General features: G+C 42.1%; 1 protein-coding gene across 4 annotated transcripts in view; it reads left to right on the forward strand.

Annotated features, from left to right (window-relative positions):
• The window catches only part of DOCK11 (dedicator of cytokinesis 11), a 191,193-nt gene extending 177,247 nt beyond the window's left edge, over nt 1-13,946 (forward strand). For 2 of the 4 annotated variants that reach the window (XM_032331695.1, XM_032331694.1), the window contains 5 exons: nt 3,605-3,815; nt 4,131-4,321; nt 4,896-4,996; nt 6,595-6,733; nt 10,640-13,946. In XM_032331695.1, coding sequence (XP_032187586.1) covers nt 3,605-3,815; nt 4,131-4,321; nt 4,896-4,996; nt 6,595-6,733; nt 10,640-10,762 — 765 coding nt within the window. In that variant the 3' untranslated portion in view covers nt 10,763-13,946. Of the gene's footprint in view, nt 1-3,604; nt 3,816-4,130; nt 4,322-4,895; nt 4,997-6,594; nt 6,734-10,462; nt 10,481-10,639 lie in introns of all 4 variants that reach the window. The other 2 variants (XM_032331697.1, XM_032331696.1) reach the window with 2 other exon arrangements.
• The last annotated feature ends 13,831 nt before the right edge of the window (nt 13,947-27,777 follow it).

Raw genomic sequence — 27,777 nt, forward strand, 5'->3', positions numbered from 1 at the left:
TCCTTTATCTCTAAGGGTGTTCTTATTTCCTATTTGATTTTTTTCTCTTTGCATCTTTGATTTTTTAAGTATTTAGTCTCCACAGATATATATATTTTCCCTTTTTTCTTCTGTTATTAATTTTTAACTTTATCTCATTGTGGTTAGAGAAGATACTTTGTATGATATCTGTCTTTTTAAATCTTTTGAGACTTAATTTGTGGCCTAACATGCCATCTATCCTGGAAAATGTCCCATGAGCACTTGAGAAGAAAGCATAAAGCATATTGTTGTTCAGTAGAGTAGTCTGTATATGTCTGTGAGATGTAATTGGTTTATTGTGTTCTTCAAGTCCTCTATTTTCTTCCTTCCTTATTTCTGTCTGCTTGCAGTGTCTAGTATTGAGAGTGGGGTATTAAAGTCTCCAAGTGTTACTGTAAAACTATTTCTTCTTTGAGTTCTGTTCATTTTTCCTTTGTTTATTTTAATGGTCTGTTATTAGGTGTATAGATGTTTATGATTGTTTTATCTTCTTGCTGTACTGGACCTTTTATCAGTATACAATGTCATTTTTGTCTCTTGTGAACTCTTAAAACTTTAAGTCTGTTTCATTCAATATTAATATACTCACCCCTGCTCTCTTTTGGTTACTATGTGCATGGAATCTCTTTTTCTGTTTTTCATTTTCAGCCCCTGTGTGTCTTTGGATCTAAAATAAATCTCTTGTAGACTGCATATAGTTGGATCATAATTTTTTAATCCATTCTACAAATCTCTTTTGATTACATTTTAATCCATTTACATTTCAAGTAATTACTGATAAGGAGAGATTTCATTCATTCTGTTACTTGTTTTCTTATATGCCTTAGAGCTCTTTAGTCTCTCATTTTTTGCATTACTGTCTCCTGTTTAATTAATTTTTATGGTGAAATAGTTAAATTTGTTTCCCATTTCCTTTTGACTGTATTCTTTTTTTTTTTTTAAGATTTTATTTATTTATTTATTTGTCAGAGAGAGAGCGAGAGCGAGCACAGGCAGACAGAGTGGAAGGCAGAGTCAGAGGGAGAGGGAGAAGCAGGCTCCCTGCGGAGCAAGGAGCCTGATGTGGGACTCGATCCCAGGACGCTGGGATCATGACCTGAGCCGAAGGCAGCTGCTTAACCAACTGAGCCACCCAGGCGTCCCTTGACTGTATTCTTCAATTCTATTTTTGTGGCTTTCATGGGGATAATATTTAACATCCTGAAGTTATAACACTCTAATTTGAATTTATACCCATTTAACCTCAATACCATACCAAAAATCTGCTGCTTTAAGAGCCCCATCCCTACCATTTTCAGTTGTTGATGTTGTAGAATTATATCTTTGTACATTGTATGTCCAAAAAAATAAGCTAATAATTTTTAACACATTTAGTCCCTTAAATTATATAGAAAATAAAATCATTACACGTGATGAGTTACTTCTCTCTTGATGCTTTCACAATTCTCTCTTTGTCTTTGGCTTTTGACACTTTGATTTTAGTGTGGTTCAATATGGGTCCCCTCGACTTACCTACTTGGAATCTTTTGATCTTCTTGGATGTTTATAATCATTGGGAAGTTTCCACACAGTATTTCTTCAGATATTACCTCCTCCCCTTTCCATTTCTTCTCCTTTCAGGGAGTCCTACAGTGTGTGTGTTGGTCCACTGGGTGATGTTCCACATGATTTTTTTTTAAGATTTTATTTATTTCTTTGCCACAGAGAGAGAGAGAGAGAGCACAAGCAGGGGGAATAACAGGCAGAGGGAGAAGGAGAAGCAGGCTCCCCGCAGAGCAGGGGGAGCCCGATATGGGACTTGATCCCAAGACCCTGGGATCATGACCTGAGCAGAACTTAAGCATAACCTGAGCTTAACTGACTAAGCCACCCAGGGGCCCCAACATGATTGTAGTATCTTCCAGTTCTCTATTACCTCTGTCTGCTCAAATCCACCTTTGAATCCTTCTAGTGAATTTTCATTTTACTTATCATATTTTTCAGCTCCAAAAATTTGGTTTCATTTTAGGTTTTCTCCCTCTTCACTGATACTGAATTTGTCCATACGTCGCTTTCTTGACTTTCTCCACATCTCCCTTTAGTTCTTTAATCATCAAGACAGTTGTTTTAAAATATTTTTCTAGTAGGTCTACTGTCTGGTCTTTTTTGGGGACAAGTTTCCATTGGGTTATTTTTCTCCTTTGAATATACCGAAATTTCCCGTTTCTTCACATGCCTTGTGATTCGTTGTTGTTGTTGAAAACTGGACATTTGGACCTGATACGGTGGAAATCAGATTTCCCATTCTGGAAATCAGATTCTCCCCCTTTCCCAGGATTTGCTGGGTTTTGTTTTTAATTATTCTAGACTGTCTCTGTGCCATGGATCAGCCTGAGGTGTAAATTTAGGCTCTTCTCAGGTCTTTTCTGAACCTGCTCCTTACCCGGGTATGTGTGGTGAGTTTCCAATTTTCCTCCTGTATGCTGTTGCTTTTGAGTGTCCTTATCTTCAGTGTCTAGCTCCCAAGAGGAGAGAAAGAAAAATAGAGGGGAGAGATCTTTTAAATCCCCTGGAAGTCACTTTAGGCAGGTGCAACAAAAATGGCCACAGCAGGGGCAGCGCGTGGGTGTCCCAGTCTAAGTGTCTGCCTTTGGCTCGGCACGATCCCAGGGTCCTGGGATGGAGCCCCACGTGTGGCTCTGTGCTCTGCAGGGATCCTGCTTCTCCATCCCCCTCTGTCTGCTGCTCTGCTGCTTGTGTTCTCTCTCTTTTTCTCCCTCTGTCAAATAAATAAATAAATAAATAAATAAATAAATAAATAATTTTTTAATTTAAAAAAAATGGCCACAACCTCTTTGTACCTCTATGATGAGAAACAGTGGTTGGAGCACAGGCCCCAAGATTTAGGAGATGGGGTCCTTCTTGCCCCTTCTGGCTCCCGCAAGCTGTTCCAGGAATATGTGCCAAGCTGTTCCAGGAACATGTGCCAGCTGCCTGCCATGGGGCTGAGGAGTAGGAAAGGAGAGGCTGAAATTGACCAAGAGCTGAAATTGAATGCAAATCAAACTGAAAATCAATTGACTGCTGAAATCAAAATTGACTGCAATTTTCTGTCCAAGCCTTCCCCTACAAGTTGTAAGCTTTAGCTAGATTTCTGGTGCTCTACCCCCTTCTCAGAATCCTCTCCATTATCTGTTTTTATCAAGGTAGAATTCAAACGTACAGTTAACTTTGTAATATATTTTTAAAGAATCAGATTACAAAACAGGGTTTAGTGTGACCTCAGCTTTGTAAATAATATGTGCCTGGAGAATAGATTGGAAGGAAATATATGAAAATGTGAATAATGGCACTCGCCAAGTGGTAGGATTACGATTTTTATTTTCTTCTCCCATTCCTATAACTTCCAAATAGGTTTCTGTAATTTCTTATAACCAGAAGGAAATGACCCTTTAAAAAAGTACAAAGCTCTCCTCTGGGTGTGTATTCAGTTGGGAGCACAATCATGACCATGTTCCTCAGTGGATACCAAAGGAGTTAGTGGCTTACCTGTCCCCACTTTTCCCTTCCACTGAGTAAAAGCCAGAACTTACTTTCTTTACAGGTAAACGCCAAAGAGCTCGATCCAAAATATGCTCATATCCAAGTCACTTACGTGAAGCCCTACTTTGATGACAAAGAACTCACAGAAAGAAAGACCGAGTTTGAAAGAAACCATAATATCAGCAGATTTGTTTTTGAAGCTCCTTACACATTGTCTGGCAAAAAACAAGGTTGCATAGAAGAACAGTGCAAACGCCGCACAATCTTGACCAGTAAGTAGGACTTTGCGTGATAACATTTTGTTTGACTTGGTTCTTTGTGATGCACGCCAGTAGCAGGTGGCAAGCAGGAGGATGTAACGTGTAGTTATATTCCTTCACTGTCTGCTGCTCACCCACTAGCTTGCACCAACTTAGCGATGTTCTAGACCGTTGTGGCCCCTTATGTAATGGGTAACTGAATGCCTCGGGGTGCTTAGAGAGCGCACAGTGGGGACAGTTCAGCATAATGGAGTTTTTCCTTTGACTTGACTGTTGGAACAGAGGATTTGTTTCCGAGATAACAAATCAACGTGAACCTTTTAACAGCTTCCAACTCCTTCCCGTACGTGAAGAAGAGGATCCCTATCAGCTATGAACAGCAGATCAATTTAAAGCCCATTGATGTTGCTACTGATGAAATCAAAGATAAAACGGCAGAGCTTAACAAACTTTGCTCCTCTGCTGACGTCGACATGATTCAGCTCCAGCTGAAATTGCAAGGCTGTGTCTCAGTGCAGGTAGGTCCGTTGCTGAATGCATCCTAAGTGGTTCCGATGTTCTCGCTTTCCTGAGGGCACCGAGCAAGCATAACTTGGCAATTGTGTGTTCCGCTTTTAGCGAGTGCAAAAGCCCATGCATTGTCCTCGGTGAACAGAAGGAAGGGAGGCTCAGTGTCCATCAGTTTCACTTTATGGTAGAAGACTTTAGCGTAAAGCCCTGCAGCGGTAGCCAAGCTCTGTGTTTCCAGAGCTGAAGCCATTAAGTAACTTGTTTTGAATAGCGTCTTTGCAGATTACTGGCTTTAGTCATTTTTTCAAATAAACTTCCAGTAAGAAGAGTAAATATGGTCCTCAGATTTTTAATGTATTTAGGGTTTTTTTTTTTTTAAGAGAAATGCAGGGTGCCTGGCTGGCTCAGTCAGGGGAATGTGCATCTCTTTGATCTCAGTGTTGTGAGTTCGAGCCCCTTATTGGGAGTAGAGAGTACTTAAAAAAAATGAAATCTGAAAAAAAAAAATAAAAAGAAAAAGACAGAAATTACTTTCTGATTACATTCTAACCACTCTCTCATTTTTCTCCCTTCGTGTTTTAGGTAAATGCTGGTCCATTAGCATATGCAAGGGCTTTCTTAAATGATAGTCAAGCTACTAAGTACCCACCTAAGAAAGTAAATGAGTTGAAAGACATGTTTCGGTAAGTGCTGTGTCCTTTTCCCGTTAGACCTCTATCCTTTTATTCTCATGTTCTTCTTCATAGAAACCAAAATATTCACCTAGTAACATCCCTCCCCCAAAAAAGGACATTCTCCATTCTCTTTTACAATATTTAGGTGAACTGCTAATGGTACTTTAAGCAGCGAGGAAAGGCACACTGTCTTTCTCACTGTGGGTCATTAACGACGTCCTAGCATCCCAAGAGATGAAACATGCCAGTTTCCTTTATCCCTTTAGATATTGTGACACAAAAGCAAGCCTGCGTTCATTCTGTGCTTTCCTCCTCCGCCTGACTGACTTCATCTTGCAGCATTTCAGACCATTTAGGGTAGGAACAAAAGTTGAACTGGAAGGGTTGGAGAGGCTTGCGTGTGTCCCGTGTTCTTACTTCCGCCTGGGTTTCTTCCGGTCCAAGGCCACACGGTACCGTGGCTCAAGTGAGCATCCCAGTAAGCATATCTGAATGGTCTTGCATTAGAAAACAGTCTGTTTAATATATTTGAAAAGCTTACATTTGGAAAAGAGAGACAATTGAGTAAAATGGGCCAAGAGGAAAGATGATAACTCAGCCACTCGTTTGCTCCCAACGTATTTCATTTACTTTTTCTGTCTGTGTGTCATCAACTCTTCCGGATTACAGAGTGACCAGTAGTCACTCATTCACCAGTATTTATTAATGCCTGGCATGTACAGAGAGATTCTACTTGTTGCTATGACAGGGATACAAGCCAAATGGGCAATGAGGTACTTTGTCCCCTAAGACCTTTGCTCTCGTCATGGATATTACACACAAACGCGTGAATGATGGACAAAGGCTTTTCGCTTTTTTAAATTATTTTTTAAATTACTTTAAAATATTGAAGTATAGCTGACAAACAGTGTGATGACTCAGGCATATGACAGACCGATTTGACAATTCCCATTATCACGCAGTGCACACCACGCTGTGTGGTCACTCCATCTGTCACCATACGTTATTACAGTATTATTGGCTATATTCCCTATATGCTGTATTTTTCATCCCTGGGACTTACTTATTTTATAACAAGAAGTCTGTACCGCTTAATCCCCTTCACCAATTTCACCCATTCCACCCCGCCCCCCATCTTTGTCTCCACTCCCATTCCGGGACAGATAATTCCTACCTATAACACCCAGCACTGTACAGGAGACATAGTAGTCCCCAAATAAATTATTTTCGAATGCATGACTTATTATCTACCGATGCGAGTTAATGTTTGTACAATTTTAGCTGACTTGATATCATGATTTAATATCAGCTGATTTAATATCATTTAATACCATGATTTAATATCATCTGAGCAAATAGTCTTTCTGGAAGGTCACTGTTTCAAGCCAGGTTTTAAAGGAGACAAGAAATCCGAGGGGAAACGTGGGAAAAAAAGGAAAAAGGAATTTCGGACTTAGGAAATGGCATTAGCAAAGACGCAGTGAGAAAATACAGGATTCCAGTCTTCCCTCTAGGCAAGCCACACTTAAAGTGAATATCAAACTGATGGTCAATGAGACTTTCTAGGAATAAACGATGAATCCCTTATCTTCACTCTTTGTCCACAGGAAATTCATACAGGCGTGCAGCATTGCCCTTGAACTAAATGAGCGGCTAATTAAAGAAGATCAAATTGAGTACCATGAAGGGCTCAAGTCAAATTTCAGAGACATGGTGAAAGAATTGTCTGACATTATCCACGAGCAGGCAAGTATTAACATAGTTGATAACGAAAACATGACCTGGAGCCCCTCACGTGTACTTAGCAAAGTCTAGTCGTTCGAGATGCATCACCTTGAAATTAGTCCGTCTCTGTTTTCAAATTTGCTCCTATTATCTTTGGTCATTTAAATGATATAATGCAAATCGAATTTAAAATAATTACCTGAAGCAATTGCTAAAGCAATTATCAGTAATAAGCCATTTTGTTCTTTGGGCTGTGGTGCTGTTAGAAGTTAACTCACTGAATGGATCTACTGGAAACACGGGTAAGAGTCTCTCAAGAAGGGTCCTAAAGGAGTGAGATGATTGGCACAGGAGCCAAACCCCTAAGAGTATCTCTGTCTTGGCCATAAAAAACTACAGATACTATTATTTAGGTGACATACTCTGAAGCTTCCAAAATTTGAGAAATGTCTTAGCATTTTCATCTGTGACGGAGTGTTCACGACGATGCAGCTAACTGCAACCTAAAAATCCAGAAGCCAAGACCTGTTCATCACGTACAGCCACATTATGTCACAGTGAAGTAGTTAGAACTTTCATACCCCTGAGCCTGCCAGCCCTCCGTCCCCCGCACCACCCAGGACTTCTGTACGTCTGCTTGTCTTCAACGCAAGCACTCCTGGGTTATCCTGGGAAACTTCATTTTGATGCTGGAGTCCTGACCACTGTGTACATGGGTTGTCACTCAAGTATTTTATGTCTTCAACACATTTGTACAAGTCCCAGCACGATGATCTAGTCCCTCAGCAACTGAACCTGTGAAGTTTCATTTCCTTACTCATGGAAATAGCCACCAAGATAAATATTTGTTTCAGAAACTCTTCAAACTCTGAATTTTGAAGAAAGCAAGGTTTCTTCAAAGAAACAAGGATAACTACAACCCTTTAGAGAACACATGTTAAAGCTCGTTCCAGAACCTTCTCTGTCCTGGTAGCTGCCTTTCAGCGATTGCTCGCTGTGGGAAATTGAGTTACAGTTAGCACAAGGTTGCACTGAATGACCAGGAATCTCATTTTCCAGCCATTGTCATCTTCTCAGCATGAGGAAGTTAGCCAGCCAGACCTTCATCATCCCATCTGTTCAGTGAGACCGCTCCCCCCCGCTCCCCTCCTTGCCCGTTCTCTACATCTGGGAATCTTGTTGGCCCGAGGAGTCTGGAATCAGTACTCCATTTCTTCTTTTGGCCATCTTTACTTCTGTTAGCCCATTTAGGAGGGAGTACGAACTGTTCCAAGGTGCCCCTCTGTGGTTCAGTGTTCAGAGATCCTTTTTGGTCTCGAAGCAACCAGGTGGTCAGGACGGGGAAGGCAGGAAGTCATGTCATTTCCTTTATTCCCTGCATCTCAAGCTCAGCCCGTGGGTAGCAGAGGGCGTATACCTTTCTGTGCCGTCCCTGCTCTGAGGCAAATAGATGACATAGTTAGTTCCGAGGAGCTGTCCAGTGTTACAGATTTCCGCTCTTCATATTCCATAGAAAATCAGCAAAAGATCCTTCACAAAAGATACAATAACGACACATGTTTTAAGCCAATGTGTAGTACATTGCAATTATCCTGGTTTCCAGGCAACTGCATGACTTAGCCTTAAACTCTGAACTACTCAAATGGGAAACAAGTTATTTAATTTACTGTTGTGACAGTGATCAGGATATGTAGAGCGGCCATTTTATACAGTTCTTTCCCCCGTGAAGCTTGGGTTTTGCAGATCTGCTGTCCCATTTTTTGTCTGTCTCATTTGATTCCCTAAACCATGGCTCTTCTGTTGAATTGGAGAGACCACTGTTGTAGACCCTTGAAATTATATGTTGTTAGATAAGCCAGGAAAAAAATCCTAGTTTCTTTTTTAAATTTAATTTTATTTACATTCAGTTAATAAACACAGAGTGCATAATCTGTTTCAGAGGTAGAGGTCAGCGATTCAGTGCTCTATCACACCCAGGGCTCACTCATTCCATCATAGGCCCTCCTTAACGCCCGTCACCCACTTACCCCAGCTCCTCCCCGCTCCAGCAACCCTCAGTTGGTTTCCCATGGTTAAGGGTCTCTTTTGGTTTGTCTCCCTATGTGATTTTGTCTTGTTTTATTGAAAAAAATCTGAAGTTTCTATTGGTTTATGTTTATGTAAGCTGTCCCATCATAATGCATCGTGTTTAGGTGTGCCCTAACCATTGACTTTATAGTGAATTTTTATAATTCAGCATTTTCTATTAGATTCTCACAAAACAGAACCTTTTTTCAGTCCTACACTTGGAGATACGTTATTTCCCAAAGGAAAATAAAATAATACAAAATAAAATAAAGTGTACTGGATAGTGTAATATAAATCATTCTGTTGTGCCCCATAAATGATTACTTGACAAAAGATATATCTTATGTGTGTGTATATGTATATATGTTTATTGTGTGTGTGTGTGTGTGTGTATATATATATATTCTTCACCCTTTTCAGTGTAATCGTTATAGTATATCGAAAGATACAGTCCTTTGTAAAACTTCTTCAAGCTTTTGACTTTTAGAAGGGGACTTAAAGGGGCACCTGGGTGGCTCAGTGGGTTAAGCCTCTGCCTTCAGCTCAGGTCAGGATCTCAGGGTCCCGGGATCGAGCCCCGAATCGCATCGGGCTCTCTGCTCAGCAGGGAGCCTGCTTCCCGTCCTCTCTCTGCCTGCCTCTCTGCCTACTTGTGATCCTTCTCTCTGTCAAATAAATAAATAAAATCTTTTTAAAAAAATAATTCAAATTATGAATTGCAGATGTCTTAATTAGAGTTAGTGGTGGCCACTGTAGGGTCTGGTATGTTTTGTTTTCTACACAGTGAGTCCCGTATTGTCTTGTCACATCTGACAGATGTGGATAAACAATTCGTCATCTCTTAAATCTCTGCTCGGCTTCCAGATTAATATCATGGGTTACGATTTTTTAAGAGGAAATTTCTCTATTACAGACTTTCTCTAAGACCTACTTCGTAGCAACACAAATGATATGACTCATTACTGTCACCATAGACCAGTTTGTGAGCTTAATACTGAAGTTTCAAAGCTAACTTGAGAACCGGGTAGTAAAAGCTTGAGACCTAAGTTGGAATCATACAGTAAAGAGATGGGATGTGATGTGTATGGTATTCTTCTCTTTCGTCTTTCTTTCTTTTTTTTTTTTTAAGTAGGCTCCACACCCAACGTGGGGCTTGAACTCACGACCCCAAGACCAAGAGTCACATACTCTATCTACCAACTGAGCCAGCCAGGCACCCCTTCTTTCCTTCCATCTAATCAAGCATATTTGATCACACAAAATGGAAAGTTTTAAAAACATCTATACCAATATGAATATATGTTTATATGCTTAGGGGACATAAAATTTACATCTCATAGTGTGAAGTTCTTCATTTCCGTGAAAAGCCTTCTGTGTCAATCAGCTCACATAGTTCTTGTGTGCCTTTAGAATAGAAATAGGCACTTGTGACTTTATTTAAGAATATTTTCCAAGTCTTCAGGGAAGCAGCATGGGTATCTGTGTGTTGGAAAAGCCCCACCAGTGATTCTGAGAGCCATGGTTTAGAGCTCTTGTTATGATCATTGGTTTTAAAAATACATATATTTGAAAGATTGCATTCCTCTCATTTTTTCTTGAATTTTGCATTTTACAATCTCCTGTTTTTCTTAATGAGTAACCAGATCTTCTCTGCTTTTTTGCTATGCTGCCTTTGTAACACAGCTTTGAAGACTGAAGTCGGTAATGTTATTCTTCGCTCTTTCTGTTTTATGTCATTTTGAATAGCTCCATGTCAGTGACAAATTGAAATTTGCCTGTAATTTCATATACACATACTTTTTTGACCATGGCTGTTTTGCTTTGTGATAAACATGCAGGCTTTTTTCCCTTTTGTTTTAGATATTACAAGAAGACACGATCCATTCCCCCTGGATGAGCAACACGTTCCATGTATTTTGTGCAATTAGCGGTACATCGAGCGACCGAGGTTATGGTTCCCCAAGATACACTGCTGAAATCTGAGGACATGTAGATCCCAAGTGACAATGAGACTGACCTTTCTCAGGAAAAATCGGAGCTGTGCAAATGTTAAAAATGGAAAGATTTGATAGACATGAAGTGTTTCTTCCTGACACCAAAATTTTCATGCTTTCAAACAGGGTGCTTACGTATTTGTAAATAGTTAAGCAACTTGAAAGTGCCTGGAAAATTGCACCACTGTGCTTGGTTTGTACTTTTTTAGGTAAATCTATATACGGAGAAGTAGAGCTCAAAACCATTCATTCAATTTGCTTAATTATTGCTTCAGATCATAATGGTACTGTGTAAAATTGTATAATGGAACACAATAAAAGGTTAAACTTATTTGTAATTAGAAGTGAAGGAAATAATACTTTGAACTTAGCATTTTTCTTGACAGGAAGCTTAATTCATGATCCTACTGATCCTTGGAGAGAAAAAAATTGATAAAATTGCCGTAAAACATGGACATTTCAAATTGGGGAGGTAATTGGAACTCCTGCCTGCTAGGAGTCAAGACGAGGCTCAAGGAACCAGGATGGCTATACGTGGAAAAACCAAACTTACTCTTCCTTCAAGTTTTGATGCAGTGACGCTGGGTGACCAAGTTGGTCTCTCTGTGCCTTCCAGGACAAGGGATTGGTGTGTGACCTAGCTCGCCCTAGGAAGTGGCCTTTGCCCCTGCAGAGCTTCATCATCTAGGGCTATCCACAAAGCCAAGTAAAACATTTCTGAGAATTTACAGTCAGAACATCCTATGTAAGTTCAAAGCTTTCAAAGTAGAAGAATGCCTCCCTAGGCATTTTGTAAGGACTGTTTTTTTGTCTGTGTACAAGATTAGCAAGTATTTTGATAGAACTGGACAGTTGCAGCATTTGGAGGGGTGGGGAGTCAAGATGCGTACCCACCGCCGATCTGACGACTTGCCAGCTAGGGATTCCATTTCTAACTACATAGACCTCTCAGACTCCCTACATCATTCAGGACCCACGGAGCTGTAAAGGACTTTATTTATTTTTTTTTAGCTTGAATTATCCCTATAATTTTGGCCACCTTTCATGTAAACTCTAAGTTCAAGACATAATTTCCTTATCGAGTTTAGCCAGTTTCACGTAGGGAAAAAAAAAAGTGAAATCCAAATGAATTGCAAGGAACCTTAGCTTTTCTCCTGCTTTGTGATCAAGGGAGTCTTAAAGACAATGCCCCTGGCTGGCCATTTTTCCTTACATGTCATCTTTAAGCTTTTTAAGGGAGCAGGCCATTATTTATTGAAGTTTTAATTTTGTATTTTCACAGGGGATTCCAAAGTATTGCAGAAGCAGTTTGTAATACCTTGGAGTAAGGTGTAGCGTTCCTTTCACCTTCAAAGTGATTGGATTTGGTTTGTACAGGGAAGAAGCCATCACCTAGAGCTAATGCTCCCACCTGAGAATGAAGCATCTTGGGAGAACGGGAGTGCTCCTTAGTCAATAACTAGTCCCTCCAGGGCCCCCAGCATAGCATTACGTATCATGGGTAATTTTTTGTCAAGTTTAGTAAGTGACCACTACACTCAAGGAGCTTGCCACGTAGTGGAGGCAAGATAGACACAGAATTAAATGTAATACAAGAACCGACAACAGGACCCAAGAACAGTTGTCTGGGAGCATCGCCAGGTGAAGGCCACTGGGCATAAGCCATATCACCTCCAAGGACTGAGAGGTCACTGGATGGTAGTGTTCGGGGATGGTTTTGTGGATCAAAGGGAGTTCTGAACAGGCTTTCAAAAATGAGCAGGTAGCCTTGGCAGGAGGAAGATGGCATGCAAAGACATGAAACGAATTAGCAGAAGCTCAGGAGATGGCGAGGAGATGGGTTTTGTCCAAGGGAGTGGTAGACGATGGAAGTATAGAATGCAAGTTTGGCCCTGGATTGTGGAAGGCCTTGAATGCCAGACTAATAATGCGTGGACTTTACTCAGTAAACACGGGGGAGGCAGGCAAAGGTTTTTAGACAGACCACTTGATTAAATGTTACTTTTAGGTGTTTAATCCTTTGCATTGCTGTTGAATGTTTTGGAGCCAGAGAGATGGAAATACAGAAACCAGTTTGCAGTAATCTAGCTAGGAGACTCTAAACCCCTAGATAAGAACAAGCATGAAGAAGAAAGGACCAGTACAGGAGACACCCTGGGGAAAGACTGGGCCTGAGTTATTGATGACTAAGGAGAAAACAAGGGCGTGTTAAGGATAATTGTGTGACCCGTGGCCATTCGGATCTCCAGGTCGTGACAATTTCCCTAGGTTTCTGCCTCCGACTTTTAGACTAAGGGCAGCAAGCTGTAGAGGACGAGGCAGGCTAGACTGGAGGAAGCCAGAAACTTGTGTTTGGAAACATGGCATGTATTAGGTATCATTGTTTATAGAGCTGAATGATTTCATGAAGTGATTTAGCCTTTAAAAATTAATTCATATCAAAAAATGCACTGTCCCGACCATTTCACAGTTCTGCCTGAATCCAATTCCCTGTGGAAGCTTCTGTTTTGGTAGTCTTTGGCCATATTGTAAAACAGGAACAAGTCAACATCACTAGTGTTTATCACTACAGTGACAACCCAAAGGGACAAAAACGATGCAACTTTTCCAAGTAACCAGCTGTTGCCGGTGGCATCATGTCTATGGACGAGATTGTTATTATCATCATATTTATGTGATCGGCCTGCTTATATAAACTTTGTAAACATCTTTTTAAAAACGAAATAGAAAGCAGCAGTGGTAGCAACCGTCTTGGAACCTTGACCACCATATCATAGAACTGGAGGTGACTCATTGGTTAATGAAAAACTAAATAGGTCAGTGTAACAACCCAGACTTTTTCTATATAAATACTAGTTGTATCTGAGATGGAGAATCCGAGCAACATATTGGAAAAATAGGAATTTCTCAACTCCTCAGAATATTAATAATCAGATAAGTATTTCAGGTTTCCAACCCACAAAATGGTGGACTATCTTCAGTCTTGGTCTTGCGCAAAAAGTACACATCTTCAGCTATCAAAACACAAAGGGAAAAGAATAGAATAAAAGTTGGTTGGGAATGGGGAAGGCGGTTGTGTAACAAGGCTCTTCCCCTATCCTCAGAGTTGGCCAATAAGAGCACTTTGTTTATCTGGTTCCAGTTACAATAAAGGCTTTTTTTCTACTCCCCAACCATGTAATGGTTGCGCTCTAAGCTTATGTATGTTCATCCAACTCCTAGTTGAAGTTGTGACTAAATTCAACAAAGTGTTTTGCTTCTGTGTATGGCATTTGAAGACATACCTGATGCTTTCCGCACCAGCGCCCCCCGGGCCATTTTTCCTCTTTACAGAGCTCTAATGCACATGCCATACAAGTCACTAACTGAAAATGCATGAGTCAGTGGTTTTTGGAATATTCAGAGTTGTGCAACCATCACCACAATTAATTTTGGAATATTTTATCACCCCAGAAAGAAACCCCATACATCCAAGCAGCCACTCCCCATTGCCTATAAATCACCCCCAACCCCCAGCCCCTGACAACCATGAATCTACTTTCTGTATCTGGCTTTGCCTATTCTGGACATTTCATATAAATGGAATCCTACAATATGTGAACTTCTGTGACTGGCTTCTTTCATTATGTCTTCAAGGTCCCTCCATTTTGTAGCACAGATCAATCTTTTGTTCCTTTTTACAGCTGTATAATAATACTCTATGTGGATACACCACATTTTATCTTTTCATCAGTTGATGGACATCCGGGTTATTTCCATTTGGGGGCTATGATGAATGCTGTGAACACTTGGGTACAAGTTTTGGGGGAGACAGGCTTTCAGTTTTCTGAAAAGAAAAAAAAGGAGAATCACTAGGCCAGATGGCAACTCTCTGTTTAACCTTATTCTCTACAACACTTGCTATTATCTGCTTCTTTGATTATCACCTTCCTGGTGGGTGTGAACGGTCTCTCATTCTGGTTTTCATTTGCGGTTCTCTTATGGCTGATGATGATGAGCATTCTTCCACGTGCTGATGAGCCATTTTGATATCTTCTCTGGAGATGTGTCTATTCAGATCCTTTATCAATTTTTTTAATTGGTTTGTCTTTTTATTGTAGAGTTATAGAAGTTCTTTATATATGTTCTAGATGCAAGTCCCTTATCAGATCTAGGATTTCCAAATAGCTCCAATTCTTGGGGCTGCCTTCCCACTTTTGTGATGGTGTTCTTTGAAGCACTAAAGTTTTTAATTTTGATGAAGTCCAATTTACCTGTTTTCTTTGGTTGCTTGTGCTTCAGTGTTGTCTAAGAAGGTCATAGAGATTCAAGGTCATAGAGATGTACACCTGTGTTTTCTTCAAGTTTTACGGTTTTAACTCAGTTTCAGGTCTTTGATCCATTTCAAGATAATTTTTGTATATGGTACGAGGTAGGGATCCAAATTCATTCCTTTGTGTATGTTTACCTAGTTGTACTTCCACCATTTGTTAAAAAGACTATTTTGTTCCCCCACTGAACTGTCTTGGCAGCCTTATCAAAAATCAGTTGGCCCTAAATGCATGGGTTTGCTCTGGGCTCTCAGTTCTATTCCATTGATTATAGGTCTATCCTTATTCCAGTACCACGCTCTTGATTACTATAGCTTTGTAGTAAGATTTTTTAAGTTGGGGAGTGTGAGTCTTCCAGTTGTGTTCATTTTCAAGAATTTTTGGTTATGCTGGGCCCTTGAATTTCCATAAGAATTTTAGATCAGAGCAGCTTGTCAATTTCTTTTGGAGAAAAAAAAAAAAGGGTGCCTGGGTGGCTCAGTGGGTTGGGCCTCTGCCTTTGGCTCAGGTCATGGTCTCAGGGTCCTGGGATCGGGGTCCGCATCGGGCTCTCTCTGCTCGGCAGGGAGCCTGCTTCCTCATCTCTCTCTGCCTGCCTCTCTGCCTACTTGTGATTTCTCTGTCAAATAAATAAATAAATAAATCTAAAAAAAGAAAAAGGCAGGAGGAGCTGGGATTCTGGTAGGATTTGCTGAGAATCTATAATACAATTTGGGAATTTGGGAAGTATTGCCATTTTAATAATATTAAGCCTTTCATTTCTTTCAATAATGTTTTGGAGTTTTCGGTATACAAGTCTTATATTTTGTTAATTTTGTTCCTTAAGTTTTATTCTTTTCAATGTTATAAAAAGAGTTGTTTTTTACTTCATTTTCAGATTGTTCATTGCTAGTTTATAGAAATACAACTGATTTTTTTATTTGACATTGAATTCTGAAACCTTGCTGAATTCATTTATTAGCTTTAATATGGGTTTTTTTGGTGAATTCTTTCAGGCTTTCTATATAACATCATGTCATCTAAAAATAGAGATAGTTTTATTTCTTTCTTTCCCATCTTGATTCTTTTTATTTCATTTTCTTACCCTAGAACTTCTAGTAAAATACTGAATAGCAGTGGGGAGAGCAGACATCTTTTTCTTATTACTGATTGTTCCATGAAAGGGGGGAGGTATATGTGAAGTAACTTCCAAATGCCAAAGGAGCCGTAAGACTGAAGAAAAAGGCTGACAAATCCCCCCTGATAGGAAATGGTATATTAAGAAGACTTATAGTTCGATCTCTGCAATCCTACATTCCCATATAAGACCTCCTTTTATAACCTCTAGTTCCCTAGAGTAGGCTAAGGAGTCCATGTTAGGGGACCACCCAGGAGGAGTCCTAGAAAGGACCTCATTCCCCAAGGGTGTACTTAAGGGTATGGTTAAACAAAGAATGTGGGAGAAAGGGACCACTCGAGGCTTTAGGTCACAGAGAGGTCACTGAGGCAGATTTGTTCAAGATGGCGTTAGTCGGGGGCACCTGGGTGGCTCAGTTGGTTAAGCGACTGCCTTCGCCTCAGGTCATGATCCTGGAGTCTCGGGATCGAGTCCCACATCGGGCTCCCTGCTCACCAGGGAGTCTGCTTCTCCCATTGACCTCTCTCCTCTCATGCTCTCTCTCTCTTTCTAAAAAATAAATAAGAAAAATATTAAAAAAAAAAAAAGATGGCGTTAGTCTGGTTCACACACTAACTGGTTGAAAGTTTTCAGTCTAAGACATTTTTTTTTTTAGTTTACTTTTTAAATAATCTATACACCAAACTTGGGGCTCAAACTCATGACCATGAGATCGAGTCACGTGCTCTTCTGACTGAGCTGGCTGGCCAGGTACCCCCTAGTCTCTCACTTTTAAGTATGGTGTTTGCTATGGGTTTTTCATAGATGCTTTTTATGAGATTGAGGAAGTTCCCTCCAATGTGATTTTAATCTTCTCTGATCCAGTTCTCCCAGTAACTATATGAGGCCTCTGACATACAAGGAAATCGATGACAAATGGCTAAGAAATGTACTTAAGATATCTATCAAATTAGGGATGAGGCCAAGGTAGAGCATGACTCCCAGTCCACAGTGTTTTCAACTGCCGTTTTCAACTGTTTGATCTCCTCCAATTTCATGCAACTTTCCAGAGAGACACCAAAAAGTTTCTCTCTCCCACCTGTTTACTGAAAAGATAAGCTCTAGAAGGGTGAAGCCTCTGTCTGATTTTTCACCTGATGCCCCAGAACCAAAAAAGTTCCTGGCATGGAGCAAGTGCTTGATGAACCTCAAGTAAATAAAGCCAGTTTAGATAAGAAGATACTTCTGAAGCCTTCCTTATATGCAAGGCAATGTGGGCAGATATCTCAGCCCTCAGAGGAATTGTGGTTGAGGGAGATAAGACTTACATAAAAAGATTATATGAAGAGGTCTGATAATAGCAAATCAGTGGTAATGACAAGTGCTTGAATAGGTCAACACTTTCTAGAGGTAGAACAAAAAAAGTTTTGCTGCTGGCTCATGATCACGTGGCTCATGGTCTTGGGTGGGTGGTGAGTTCAAGCCCCAGGTTGGGCATAGAATTAAAACAAAAATTTTTTAAAGACTTTGTGGAGGAGACAGGGCATGAACGTGGCCTTGAAGGGTGAGTAGGAATTAGCATATGTGTGCGTGTATGTGTGTGTGTGTGTGTGTGTGTGTGTGTGTGTGTGTGTGTAGAAAGGAGAGTGTTTAACAGGAAGCTAAGAAATGTACTTCTTCATTTTAATTGTTATATGAACTCTGACCACTAACACCAATTGCTACTACAAGGAACATGCAAATAGTGCATATAAAATCAGGCAACATTCTTCATCTCATTTTCCCTAGATTCCTTTATCCTTCAGTCAGAGACTGAAATAGAATTGATCAGCCTGTTGTTGTTGTTCAGAAAAGGAATGCTCAATTTGCCTCATTCCCCAGAGAGAACTGTTTCAGCCAACCTCAGTTGATTTCTCATCTACAAGTCTCATTCTTTATGTACTGTAGTCTTTGGAATAACCACCACTTTGGTACATCTCATACGGTCAAGTCTTAAAGACTCTGGTCTCCTCCTGCCCACTGACTGCATGTACCTTTGACAGAAAACCGGTGGAAGTTATCATACGAGCGGGTCAGGGCTGCACTGTGCCATTCAGCACAGGTGTGTTTGGTAAGCCACTGTGAGCCAGGCATATGAATGATCAAGGCAGGAATCGGGGTTGGATAGGCAGATGGGATAGGACGGTCTAGCAGATAATCCAAGGGTTGTCTTTTCCTGTCGATATCTGGACTGAGTCCTCTCAATTCTTGAAGGGAAAATGTCCTATGTCTTTTGGAGGAACGTGAAATACATTGCCTGGCACTGACATATTTGAGCATTTAATAAGGCAAAACAAAAACAAAGCCAATACAAATGTGGAGTTATGTTCTATGCAAAGCTGGCCAGGTCCTATGGTCCTGAGGCAGTGCATTTTTTTGGGATTTTTCCATAGCATAGTGAGGATCCACGATGCCTCTATAGCACTATGTCCTCCCTCCTTGTCTTGAACTAAATTTAAACACACGCACAAAAGAAAAAGGAGGATAAGAGGAAGAAGGGCTGAGTTGGCAAAGTCATGCCCATCAGAACAAGTACAGTGACAACAAATAACTTCCAGAGGGAAACCTTGCTGTACTTCGTTTCTCCACCAGCCCCCAGTAGTTACAGGAGCAGATGAAAACAATTCGAGTCCCGTGTGAGAGTTGGTTTATCATGGGAATCATTTTGGATATTTACACAGAACGTTTTGTTTCTGAAAATAAGGAACTGGACCCCAGTTCCACCACCTCCTCTTCCTTTATTATAGGAACAGAACTCAATCCAAGTTTCAGCCCTCCAAGGAGAATCTTCAGGGGAGAAAATGCCAATTCTCTCCTCTTTGGTTTAACTATCTTGTGATTTTCTCATTTCCCTTTGAGCTGCCACCGCCATGATGGCCCCCAGGGATGAGTGAGGCTGAGTGAGAATCCCAGCTCTCTGAGCTGTGGGACCTTGGACACCTCAACCTCTCTATGCCTTCCTTTTCTCATCTCTAAAATGGAGGGACGAGTTACACCTGCCTCCTCACTTGAAAATTCAACGAAGTACGTAAAGCGTAGAGAATGATATCTGGCACATCTATGTAATTGTTACATCCGTGTACATGTTAGCTAGAACTATACCTACCCCAAAGCATAGCACAATTTTGCCAGCCACAACACCTTCCATATCTCTAGACCCATCCTTCCATTCTAAGTGGAAATGGGCTAGGGACAATGGATGGGTCAAGGTCAGGCCATTTTTACCATTTGATATTCCACAGACCACCTCCAGCCTCACTAGACCTTGCCATATGATGGAGATCTATGCCCTCATGCAGGGGCCTTATGTCCTTTGTGGTACAAGTTCTGACAAAGATACACAGGTGGTGGCTGTTAACAAGGGCTGCCATATTGGTACCTCTTAGCGGAATATCACCCTTGCCCTGTGTCTGTCTTTCTGAACAGAATCTGGTTATTTAGAGGTTCCAAACACATTTGAGCACTAAGTAGTGGTCCCTTACGCCCCCACAACTATAGGGCCTCTCTGCTTTGGGGCACCTTCTCCAACCTTCCACTATGAGAACTATGCCAAAGTGATTTCAGACTTGAAATTGAACTCGTGCAATGTGCTCCCTCCGTATTCCCTCTCTCGAGTCTCTAACACACAGCCTCCTTCAACTGAGTTTAATTTACAGCTCTCATTTGGATTTCTGCTGTCAGCACTCACACATAAATATTTGGCAGGTCTCCGGGTGCCTGGAGGGACTCAAGTCAGTTGAGTGTCCCAACTCTTGATTTTGGCTCAGGTCACGATCTCAGGGTCGTGTGATCAAGTCCCGTGTTGGGTCTGCTTGGAGTTCTTTCCCTCTTTACCCCTTTCCCTCTGCCCCTCCCCACCACATGCTCTCTAAATTAATAAATAAATGAAATCTTAAAAAAAAAACCAAAACCCTAATCTGCAGCTCTCTTGAAATATATCAGAAAGGTTCTCAGAATTCCCCTTCTGCATCTCCTACTCATTTCTCTATAGCTATAGAAACATAGAAACACTATAGGGGAAACTACCCAACCAACCTTATTAGAAGACATTGTATTCTCACTTTGGGTGATGGGACTTGGAGCTGAGGTCTACTGGTTCCTTGCTGCATTTTACTTATTTTTTAAAGTCATCTCTACCCCAGCGTGGGGCTTGAACTCACACTGAGATCAAGAGCCTCAGGCTCAACACTACCAAGCCAGCCAGGTGCCCTTCCTTGCATTTTAGTCCCGTGCTGGCCCCTGCCTCCCAATCCCCTCCTCAACTCTGTCCTCCCACACTCAGTTCTTTTATTTCTTCGAGGGCACCTCGTTACTCGGATGCTGGGTACTAGGCTCCCACCATCCACTATCTGGATGACCCAGTTTCCACAACCATGACCCGTGAATCCTCCTCGGCTCACCTACGGGCATTTCAGAAGTCTGCAAGGGCTACAACTCATAGACCCTGACACTTAGCCAAGTCTACACAAGGTATACTTCTTGCAGTAGAAATGACCATAATTTCCCTTTCTCCACCCCAGAATCTGAAACAGTTCTCAGAGATGATACCTTTCTGCCCTCGGGTTCCCTCCCTGCCATGTGTTCCCCAGCAAGGATTTCTTCCTTCACATGGCCATGAGCAAATCTGTCTCGGCCCCCACTCTGCTTCTTCCTCCTGCGTGGACACTGGGCCATCCTTAGGAAGTTGGCTACCTCACCAACCCACCCTCTCTGCCAGGATGTGGCGGAGTGGGGTGGGGTATCTCACACTTCCCCTTTCCAGGAGGCCAGTGGCCCCTTCTCCACTGGCCCCGCTGGCTGACCTCACATGCTCACTTTGGCTACTAGTTTGCTTCACAGTCACTTAGCTCTTAGAGCAGGAGTTCTTCATGGGGAGGGATTGTGCTCCCCTGGGGACATTTGGCAATGTCTGGGGACATTTTTAGTTGTCACAGTAGGAAGTGGGCAAGCCTGCTTTGCAAGGGCAGCCCCCCTGCCCCAGCGGACGACAAAAGTCTCCCCAACCCCTAACGTCAGTAGCGCAGGAGTTGAGAAATGCTGTCTGAGAAAGACTTCCCCGTCTCACAGGACTCCTTGATGGCTGCTCCACCAGATGGCTTGTCCTCAAAGCCCCTCTAGCTGGTCATCCCACCACAATGGGGACAATGGATGGGAACAATCTGCTGAGAGATCCCTTTCCTACTGGTGACCATTCTTATTCTCAGTTGCCAGGCCGCAAGCAATGGCCGTGCACCTGACCTTCAGGTGTAACCCTGCTCTCAGTCTGCAGGTTGGCTCTGCTTGATGTCTGCCTCCAACTCTCTGTAGCTACTCCTTCCCCTTTCTAGTGAAGCCTTTCTTGCTACCAGCAGCCCTCCCAACAGTTCCAGTTCTCCTGTGGCTGCCACCGAGGAAGCAGTTTAATTCCCTTAATAAAACAACATCCAAGACCTCTTAAGCTACTAGCCCTGAAGGAAAAGCAGTAGGTCGAGAGGACGCTCTCCCGAAGGATATAAAAATCAAGTCCTTGGGGGCACCTGGGTGGTGCAGGGATCCTGCTTCTCCCTCTGCCTCCAGCTCCCCCTGCTTGTGCTCTCTCTGTCAAATAAATAAAGTCTGAAAAAAAATCAAGTCCTCAATCAATAGAGAAACATACCTTCTTATGATTATAAAGATGCGACTTATTCCCTAAATATCTGTAAATTCAGTCAATGCTACCCGCCCCCATCAAAACCGCAAAAGGATTGTTTTCAACTTGACAGAACGATCCTAAAGTTGATTGGAAAGAATAAAGATGTAAGAATAGCTAAGAGAATACCCCGTTAAAAAAAAAAAAAGGAAGTCCTCTCTGACATCAAAAGGAATAATATAGCAAACGAAAACTGGGCATTTCCAGAAGAACAAAGTTGGAGGACTGACATGACCTGACTTCCAGACTTACTATGAAGTGACAGTAATCAAGGCAGGGTGCTATTGGGGTGCCTGGGTGGCTCAGTCGTTAAGCATCTGCCTTTGGCTCAGGTCATGATCCCCGGGGTCTTGAGATTGAGCCCCGCATGGGGCTCCCTACTCGATGAGAAGTCGGCTTCCCCCTCTCCCACACCCTCTGCTTGTGTTCCCTCTCTCACTGTCTCTCTCTCTCTGTCAAATAAGTAAAAAAAAAAAAAAAGAGGCAGAAGAAGAAGAAGAAGGGACAGATCAAAGGAACAGAATAGGGAGCTTAGAAATAGACCCTCATAAATAGAATCACCTGGTCTTCGACAGAGGAGCAAAGGTATTACAACGGAGTAAAGTCTTCTCCATAAAATGTTTGAGGAATAAGTGAACATCCACATCCAAAGAAACAAATATAGACCTGTACCTTCCATCCTTCATAAAAATTAACTCAAAATGGATCCCATATCTAAATGTGAAGGGCAAAACTGTAAAGCTAAGGAAGTTTTAAACTCTTAGGAGTTAACATTGGAGAAAACCTAGATGACCTTGGGTAGAGGGAGGCCTTTCTAGATACACCAAGGCCAGATCCATGAAAGAAAGAATTGATAAGCTGGACCTCATTAAAATAAAACATGTCTGCCCTTTGAAAGACAGTGTCAACAGAATGAGAAAAGCCACTGGCTAAGAGAAAATATTTACCCAAAACCAAACAAGAAACAAAAAGCATTTACAGAGATTTTCCACATCCTGTATCAACACGAAAACACAAATTTCAACAGCAAGGAGATAACCCTACACACCTCTTGGAAAGGCGAAATCCAGTACACAGACACTGCCAAAAGCTGGCAAGGATGTGGAACAGCACCAACTCCATTTTATTGGTCAGGCAAAATGCTGCAGCCATGTTGAAAAACAGTTGGGCCGTTTCTATAAACTACACATACTCTTACCGTGTGATCCAGCAATCACACCCCTTGGTATTTACCCAAAGGAATTGAAAACTTAGGTCCACACAAAAACCTGCACGTGAATACTTACAGCAGCTTTACTCATCGTTACCAAAACTTGGAAGCAACCGAGATGTCCTTCAGTGTGCCCAGACAATAGGAGAAACTGTGGTACGCCCAGACAATGGGATATTATCGCCTGCTAAAAAGAAATTAGCTATCAAGCCATGAAGAGACATGGAGGAACCGTAAATGCTTATTACTAAGTGAAAGAAGCAATTGGAAAAGGCTGCATGCTGTAGGATTCCAGCTATGGCATTCTGGAAAAGGCAAAACCAGGGTACAGTAAAAAGATCAGTGATTGAGAAGTGTTGGGGATGGAGAGGGGTGAAACTACTCTGTATGAAATAATGATGGACACATGTCACTACGGATTTTTCCAGACCCCTAGGGTGGCCAACACCAAGAGGGAACCTTAATACAAGCTATGTTCTTTGGGTGACAGTGATGTGTCAAATGTAGGCTTAGTAGCTGTGACAAATGTACCACTCTGGTGGGGAATATTGATAATGGGAGAGGCTATGCCTGTGTCGGGGCAGGGAGTACAGGGGAAATCTTTGTACCTTCCCCTCAATTTTTCTGTGAACTTTAAAATGCTCTTTAAAAATGTAAGTCTTAACAAATGTTTTAAAAACTGGACATTTGCTAATATAGAAATGGGCAGAAGGATGTAACAGAATAGATCCATGCATATGTAAAAATCTATATGACAAAGGTTGTGTTTCAAGAAATAAGTCAATAAATTGTGTGGGGATTATTCAATAAATGGTGTTGGGGGACGCCTGGGTGGCTCAGTTGGTTGGACGACTGCCTTCGGCTCAGGTCATGATCCCGGGGTCCCGGGATCGAGTCCCGCATCAGGCTCCCAGCTCCATGGGGAGTCTGCTTCGCTCTCTGCCCTTCTCCTCGCTCATGCTCTCTCTCACTGTTTCTCTCTCAAATAAATAAATAAAATCTTTAAAAAATAAATAAATAAAAAAAAAATAAATGGTGTTGGAATAATTGGCCAAGTATTTGCACAAAATTTAAGGGATTCCTTCATTTACTCAAAAGTAAATTCCAAGTTGATCAGAGACTTAAATGTGAAAACAAGACTCTTAAAGAAATAGAATTGAACTTGTATTACCATGCATACCATCTTGAGGTTGAGAAGATCTTGCTGGGGAAGACTCAGAATCCAGAAATCAAAAAGGAAAAGCAACTCATACATTCGATCACATCAAAGCTAAATTACAAACATAAGTAAAGTCAAAGGAAAAAAAATGACTGAGTAAAATATTTGTAACACATATGCTACATTAATGATAAATATCCTTAATATGAAAAGAGCTCTTACAAATCAATAAAATGAATTTTCCAACGGGAAAATGGGTAAAGGATGTGAATAGGCCGTTTGCAGAGGAGGAAAGGCAAACAGCTGATAAACATCCATGTTTACATCATTTTAGTTTGGGTACCTGCCCATATTACTTCCTGGCATGGACAGTCAAGCAAAATTGAAGTCTGCAAGAAAAGATCCTCAACAGCTATGGTATATGGAAATGCATGTGCTCCTCATATTTTCTAAGTTCCTCACAGTGTGAAGCATAAGCTGCATATTAGTTTGCCTCTGCCTTCTTCTGGCACTGGAGACTTGATATGTTAATATATGCCCCCATTTCCTGCAATGGCCTGGGAGAGGAGAATTAAACGGCCCTCTATAATCTAGTCCCAGTGAAGGACTATGGAAGGAAAGGGAAAGACAACTTGGGTGCCTGCTGGCTCTGTCTAACCTCAGGGGCTGGCTGGACTGGGTCTGGCCTCTTTCTCTAGTGGTCTCCAGGCTGGACCTTCAGACCTGCTTTAGCTTGGAGCCACCCATCTCCACGTGCCCAGGACACAGGTAATCTGCTAAGGACCTCTGAACATTTGCTTCTCCATTTCAAGTCCTCTGCCCTGTCTTGGTGTGGCATTGGGCAGCAACGTTCTCCTCCGGAAACACAACCAGAGCCCCAACATCCTGGGAGTTCACCCTGCCTGCGTGACGGTCCCCAAGTCTTGGTGGGAGCAAGGAACATTTAGTAAATCAGTCTTCGGTGTCACTTCTCCTCTGTCAATAAGGGGAAAGCCTTTATTTTAATTTGTTAGTTTGTTTGATTCATTTGTTGGAATTTAAGAAACATTTTCAGATTTTCAATCGTTTCTTTCTCTTTTTTTTCCCCCTATGTTGCCTATTAAGTTAGTTTCTTGATAAGGCATCTTTTGGCTTCTTTTAGATAGGATGACTGTAAGTAGCTACATGTCTTTTAATTTAAATGGCCCTCGGGCCGATTGGGTGGCTCAGTCGGTTAAGCACCCAACTCAGAGTTTGGGCTCAGTCATGATCTCAGGGTCCTGGGCTTGCACCCTGCATTGGGCTCCACACTGAGGGCAGAGTCTGTTAGAAATTCTCTATCACTCTCGCTTTGCCCCCTCTCTGCTCATGCACGAGCTCTCACACTCACACTATCTCTGTCTCTAAAAATAAATGAAACCTTTTCAAAAAAAGGATATTTTTCCTCACAAAAGTGAGCTATGACATCAAACTTCCCATTGGATAAAGCAAAACTCCTCCCCACAATAAACACCTATAAATGTTTTCTAAAATATAACATCACAGGGGCGTCTGGGTGGCTTAGTGGGTTAAGTGTCTGCCTTTGGCTCAGGTCATAATCCTGGGGTCCTGCGATCGAGCCCCACGACCAGCTCCCTGCTCAGCAGGGAGCCTGCTCCTCCCTCTTCCTGCCCCGTGCTCATGCTCTCTCTCGCTCTCTCTCTCAATAAATGAAATCTAAAAAAATAATAATAACATCACAATAAAATAAAATACAACATCACAGGCACACCAGACTGGCTCATTCAATAGAACACGTGACTCTTGATCTCGGGGTGGTGAGTTGGAGTCCCACATTGGGCATGGGGCCTACTCAAAAAATCAATCAATCAATTAATTAAAAATATACATCAGATCACAGATAGACATTATACCATCTCCCATGTCCTCAAACCTCCAGTGCCCTCTTCACCATCTCACCACTGGCAAATAATCTTTCACGGAAAAAAAAACCCAGGAGGAATCAGAAAAGAATGTTCTCGTCCTCCCTGTTGCCAAATCTACCAATCTCCCTGCTGCCTTGCCCGGTGATCTCATCCAGGCTCATGGCCATGTATGTGCGGATGGCTCCCGAATTTTTATCTTCAACCCAGATTGCCCTAGACTCAAAAGTCCTGTGCACAGTGATATAATGGCATATGTCCTATTTAACCGGGTGGAAACAGGACCCTCGATTTCCATCCCCCAAACCTGCTCTTACCCCAGTTTCCCATCTCAGTAAATGGCATCGCCCCTCAATCGATTGCTCAGGCCAGAAACCCAGGAGTCGGGGCTACCGCCTCTCCCCCTCCCTCACACCTTGCTTGGAATACTTCAGTGAATATTCTTGACCTGCCTTCAAAATATAACCTCACCTTTTCTTGCCACCATCCATTACTACCATCCTAGTTCAAATAACGTGCTTCCCCTGCCTGGCCATCCACAGGGGTCTTCAAACTTATCTCCCTGGGTCCATTTACTACCTTAGGGTCTATCCTCAACTCAACAGCTAAAATGATCCCTTTAAAACATAAGGCAGAGGCGCCTGGGTGGCTCAGTCTCTTGAGCATCCGACTCTCAGTTTTGGATCAGGTCATGATCTCATGGGTGGTGGGATCCAGCCCCGCACTGGGCTCTGTGCTCAGTGGGGCATCTGCTTGGGGATTCTCTCTGTCCCTCTCCTCCTGCCTTTCCCCACTTCTACTCTCTTTCTGTCTCTTTCTAAGATAAATAAATAAGTCTTTTTTGAAAAAATGAGGCAGATCATGTCATGCTTCTTTTTCAATGCTCCAGTGGTTTCTCTTCTCCCTCCAGGAAAAGCGGAAACCTACAAAGCCCTAACTTTTCTGGTCCTTGGCTACCCCTGGCACACCACTGCTATCCCTCTCCACTGTCGCACTTGCTTCAATCACACAGGCCACCTTGTTGGTCCTTGAACACTCCATGTCCACTTCCACCCCAGGGCCTTTGCACTTGCTCTTACCTCTGCTCTTGGCCAAAATAACCCCATAGCTTTCTTCCTCATTTCATGCAGAGTTCATTCAAACGTCACCTCACCCCAGAGGCCTTCCCTGAAATAACTGCTCACCCCACTCCCAGCCCTCTCCATTCCCCCATAACCTGCTTCATTTTCCTCCATACCAATCCACACTCTCCCACATTACAGTATTGCATTTCCTGGTTCCTTTACAATCTGTCTCCCTCAACCATAATGCAAGCTTCGTGAGGGCAGGGCCTTTGTCTTGTTCACTGCTGTAACCCCAGCTCTGAAAACAGTTTCTGGCCTGCAGTAGGTGCTTAGTAAATATTCATTAGATAAATGGCTGAAAGGCACAGGTGAGCATACAAGAAAATAAGATGCTGGAAAGAACGAGAGAACCAAAAACTAGAGTGGCATACAGGTCACCTGTGATTTACTGACTTGAGATTTGACCATTGTGGCCAAGACTACTATCTCCCAACATCCAGTTTCCTGTATATCCATAGTAACAGAATTCCTCATTTTCAGCTGGATACATGGCTGCC

Source organism: Mustela erminea, chromosome X (genome assembly GCF_009829155.1).
Source record: "Mustela erminea isolate mMusErm1 chromosome X, mMusErm1.Pri, whole genome shotgun sequence".
Taxonomy (NCBI): domain Eukaryota; kingdom Metazoa; phylum Chordata; class Mammalia; order Carnivora; family Mustelidae; genus Mustela; species Mustela erminea.